The sequence below is a fragment of the Dromiciops gliroides genome, chromosome 6 (assembly GCF_019393635.1).
Source record: "Dromiciops gliroides isolate mDroGli1 chromosome 6, mDroGli1.pri, whole genome shotgun sequence".
In the NCBI taxonomy this organism is placed as follows: Eukaryota; Metazoa; Chordata; class Mammalia; order Microbiotheria; family Microbiotheriidae; genus Dromiciops; species Dromiciops gliroides.
The window spans coordinates 21,309,249-21,314,129 of record NC_057866.1 but is presented as its reverse complement, the minus strand read 5'-3'; the positions used below and the strand labels follow the sequence as shown (position 1 = coordinate 21,314,129).

The window sequence follows — 4,881 nt, the reverse complement described above, 5'->3', positions numbered from 1 at the left end:
GAGAGTGAGAAATGGGAGTCACATTATCAGAATAAAGAATTAAACTACTGCCCCAAACCCCTGCTTAACTTCTTCTCACATGACCAGCTTTTATAATCTTTTAAGTAGTTAAGGACATAAATGAGAAATTGGATGATTTACCTCAGTATTGTAAGATGCAAAATCCATGGGACCCTTTATAGACTTATCCATTGTGAAGTCATATCTTTGCAATGAGACTAGAAAAGAATAAATATCAGGCTTAGGAAAATAGTCAGAAAATGTCATATGGTATTGTTTTAAGAATAGTATTTTACTGATTTGATTTTGGCTATTAATAAAAGACAACAGCCTCAGACAAATCATAAAGCAGCAAAAGAAATGCATGATCTCTTTCACTTCTTCCCTACCTATTGAAAAGTATGATCAATCTGAGATGATGATATAACAGTAATAATTTTTATGATATTTATGTAATGCATACTATTTTCTAGTTATATAATCTATAATACTAATAATAAACATGTACTTATTTAACACACTTTGAAAGAGGATTTGATAAATGTATATTTGGAAGTGTGTCAAGAGCTGAAAATGACATTTTTGATGGTTTATTACACTTTAATAAGGGCATTATGGAGAAATTAAAACTTTATTTTTATAATAAAAATATCAATTAACTGAATTAAATAATATGTGATTAGAATTGGACTCCTTAGTGATGGAGGGTCATTTGTATGACCATCAGTTTATTTAAGGAAAGTAGTTAATAACTTAAAGAATATAAATCTTTCATGTAGGTAATCAGGGGACCTTGAATCATCATCTTGCATTTATATGCTTTAGTCTCTTTTCCCCTGTAATCATTGCTACCTATTTTCTTCTTTTCTGAGACCAAATAAGGTTCTTGAAGAGAGAGTGTCTTGGAAATTTTAGAAGTGCACTTATACCTCAGTTTAAAAGGTAGTGTTTCCAAAAAGAAACAAAATGCTCATATCATTCAAAATGGGGAAACTTGTTGCCAGGTAGATGCTGAAGTGGATCCCAGTAAAATTTCCTCTATATAACAAAATATTCATTATAGTCCTTTTTGTGGTAGAAAGAAAAATAAACTAAAAAAAGGTGGAGATGCCTTTTATTGTGGAATACTTAAATATCACAGAATATGTATATGCTAATAGGAAATTGTATATATATATGATTTGCAAATATAGTGGAATAATTAAAGTAAGTAAAATATGAAAAATAATTTACATGAGGATAACAATAATAGAAATAGAAAGAGTATTGTAATAAAACTTCTGAATGAAATATAATAATAATGATCAAATATGACATGAGAAATACTTGAGAAAGTGTCCCTTCCTCCCTTTATCACCAAGAAGAGAAATAATGAGTAAGGCATATTTAATACACTTTCATATTTAGGGAGAGATTTATTGAAAAACGAAAGTGATGTAAAACATTGTCAATGAGTTTTTGTTTAATAAATCTTTATAGGCAAACACCATACTGCTGCAACTACAGAAGAATAACCAATTTTTGTAGATGTGATTAAAACTTTCAACGAGAACATTCACAATTTCTTCTTTCCCTTTCACCGTACAGAAGCTCTGTGAAGTAGGTGATGCTTCATTATTATGACCAGTATTCTGGTGAGGAAACTGATGAAAATAAAGTTTAACCAGGCTGTCCATAGAAAATGCCAAATATCAGAACTAAACTCAAGGCCTTCCTAAGCACATGTCTGGTGGTATGTCCAATAAACACTTATTCTTCCTCACTCCGTGAAAAAAAATCACCATGGAAAACAGGAATAATGTAACTGAGTTTGTCCTCCTAGGGCTTACCCAGAATCCTCAGGTAAAAATACTACTATTTGCAGTATTCTTAATTATCTACATTTTTACTATGGTGGGCAACAGTCTGATTGTTATAACAGTCACTGGAAGTAAGAGCCTGAATTCCCCTATGTACTTCTTTCTTGCTTTCTTGTCTTTTATAGATGCTAACTATTCCTCTGTCTTTGTCCCTAAAATGATGCTAGATATGCTTCATGAAAAGGCAACCATTTCTTTCCAAGCTTGCATGGTCCAGATCTTCCTAGGACACCTATTTGGTGGGGCTGAAGTTTTCCTCCTCACTTTTATGGCCTATGATCGCTATGTAGCCATCTGTAAACCTTTGTATTACTTAGTCATTATGAGATGGCGTGTATGTGTTCTGCTGGTGGTGGTATCCTGGATTGGAGGTTTCATGCATTCGTTACTTCAGCTCCTTTTTATTGTTGGACTCCCATTTTGTGGACCCAATATAATTGATCACTTCACTTGTGACATTTTCCCTTTATTGAAACTTTCCTGTACAGATACCTACATAATTGGCATCTCGGTGGTTGCCAATGGGGGAGCAATGTGCACAATTATATTTTCACTATTGGTTATCTCCTATGGGGTCATTCTACACACTTTGAAAACTCAAAGTCTGGAAAGTCGACAAAAAGCCCTTTCTACTTGCATCTCCCACATCACAGTTGTTGTCTTTTACTTTGTTCCTTGTATTTTCATGTATGTTAGGCCTGTGTGTACCTTCCCCATTGATAAATCACTAACTGTCTTTTATACTACTATCACTCCTTTGTTAAACCCTTTGATCTATACCCTGAGAAACACAGAGATGAAAAATGCTATGAGGAAGCTTTGGAACAGAAAAAGTAATGTCCAGCAATAAGGTAATGGATGCCTTGATGTTTCTTAGGAAAAATGATAAAAGATTGTTAATTCATAAAACTTTGTTTTTTGAGGCTAAGAAAGCAGATCCTAAGTATGTGATTTCTGTCATTAGCATCAGAAATTCCATTTTTGTTGTTGTGCTGTTGGAGCTATTTCTTTAAGAGCCCTGTTGTTTCATGAAAAATGCTGTCCACATTCAGGTAGACAACTAATGGATTTTGACTGCAAACTCGGGCACATTTTTAAAACTTTCCTCTGCTTCTTGTCCAATGTAATGTCCAATGTAAAAATATGTTTTCAGTGGCTTCATATGTATAATGGGCATCACGTTTCTTACCTTCTCAATAGAGCTGCATCAATGGAGATAATTTAGAACTAAAATTAATCTAAATAAATAAAATTTAAAAATAGAAAAAAATCTAATTTTTAAAGAGTATCATGTTTCATCATGAAAGTGAAAATTGAATTCAATTCAATCATATGTAAGTGATACTTTTAAGAGTAATTTAATCTTTTTTTTTACATCAATTTTTTTGGGGGGGTGGGATAAGGAGGGTTAAGTGACTTGCCCAGGGTCACACAGCTAGTAAGTATCAAGTGTCTGAGGCCAGATTTGAACTCAGGTCCTCCTGAATCCAGGGCATCTACGTGGCACAGTGGATAAAGCATCAGCCCTGGATTCAGGAGGACCTGAGTTCAAATCTGGCCTCAGACACTTGATACGTACTAGCTGTGTGACCCTGGGCAAGTCACTTAACCCTCATTGTCCCCACCAAATAAACAAAACAAAACAAAACAAAAAAGACAAAAAAATAAAAAAACAAAAAACAAAAATAATAGCATACGGGCAGGTGGGTGGCACAGTGAATAAAGCACCAGCCCTGGATTCAGGAGGATCTGAGTTCAAATCCATATTCTAAACGTGCAAAAAAAAGATATAACCTTATATTTGTAAATGAAATATGTTCCAATTGTTATAAATAATAATATTTTATAATAATAATAATTAAATTGTAAATTGGTATTTTTTATCTTTTAGTTTTCAAAAAGAGGTAGCATAGCTTATGGGATAGTGTTATGGAGCTGAAGTACAGAAAAATTCGTCTTACATTACCTCTGAGACTGCCAATTATTTAATCCCTCTCACTCTTTGATCCACATCATTACCTCCATCAGCTTTAGAAATTTAAGGTCAATTAAAATGTTTTTTCCAGTGGCACAGCAGCAAAGAAGGTTGGACTAGGGTTAAGGAGGAACTCATATCAATTGTACCTCAAAAACTTTATAACTATGTAGCCTCGGTCAAATTGTTAACCTCTCAGCTTCAGTTTCATACATTGTAATATGAGTGTATCTATCTATCTATCTATCTATCTATCTATCTATCTATCTATCTATCTATCTATCTCTATATGTGTGTGTGTAAAACTTATGGAATTAAAAAATATATTAGTTTTGTTATTGTTATTATGTCATTGAATTACTTTAAGACAGAGTATATGGAGATAAAAATTCAATCCCAGATAGAATGGTTTGCTTGAATATTCTAATATTAATATTAATCTAATAATACTTTATATATAAAAACAATACATTAATATGATAAGTTTAAAACACATTGATTGGTATGGTCCAAATAATCAACATGATTGCTATTATGTTAAAAACGGGATCTGTCTTGTACTAGTTCTCCGACCAAACATTTTGAAGGAAATTTATTTTCTTTATGATTTTTATTACTATGAATTTAACAAAAGGGAAAAAAGAGAAAAGATATAACAATAGATGAAGCATACACAGGAATTTTTAGGTTATTTCAGGGAGTGAGTACAGAGCTACATGGAGATTTGATTATGCATTTCTCAAGAGTAAAAAGGAAAGGGGAAAAAAAACACTTTAGATAACTAATATTATCCACATGTGCTCACATCCACACATATCTTCCAGAAATTTAAGGTGAATATGAACTCTCAGGTTACCTGGGCAAGTACAGGAAGTACAACTTGTGTTTCCCCTTTAAGTCACTTTTTTTTCCTGGGGATCAAGGAAGGGTAAATATGTTTCCCCTATTACTGATGTTTGTCACTTCTAGATTTATAAGAGATGAAGCCTGTGAGGAACCAAAGATACTGAGCACAAATCATAAAATATTTTCCATATAATCTCCACA

At 32.8% G+C, this 4,881-nt stretch overlaps 1 protein-coding gene across 1 annotated transcript; it reads left to right on the top strand.

Moving 5' to 3' along the window:
• Positions 1-2,709, top strand: LOC122731230 (olfactory receptor 4A15-like). The gene is made up of 2 exons (XM_043971210.1): positions 1-11; positions 1,782-2,709. The coding sequence occupies exon 2, from the start codon at positions 1,783-1,785 to the stop codon at positions 2,707-2,709; it is 927 nt and encodes a 308-aa protein (XP_043827145.1). The 5' UTR covers positions 1-11; position 1,782.
• Positions 2,710-4,881: the final 2,172 nt, after the last annotated feature.

Bases quoted from the DNA above. Each gene is read 5' to 3' on its own strand.
- LOC122731230 (XM_043971210.1), top strand. From the start codon at position 1,783: ATGGAAAACAGGAATAATGTAACTGAGTTTGTCCTCCTAGGGCTTACC.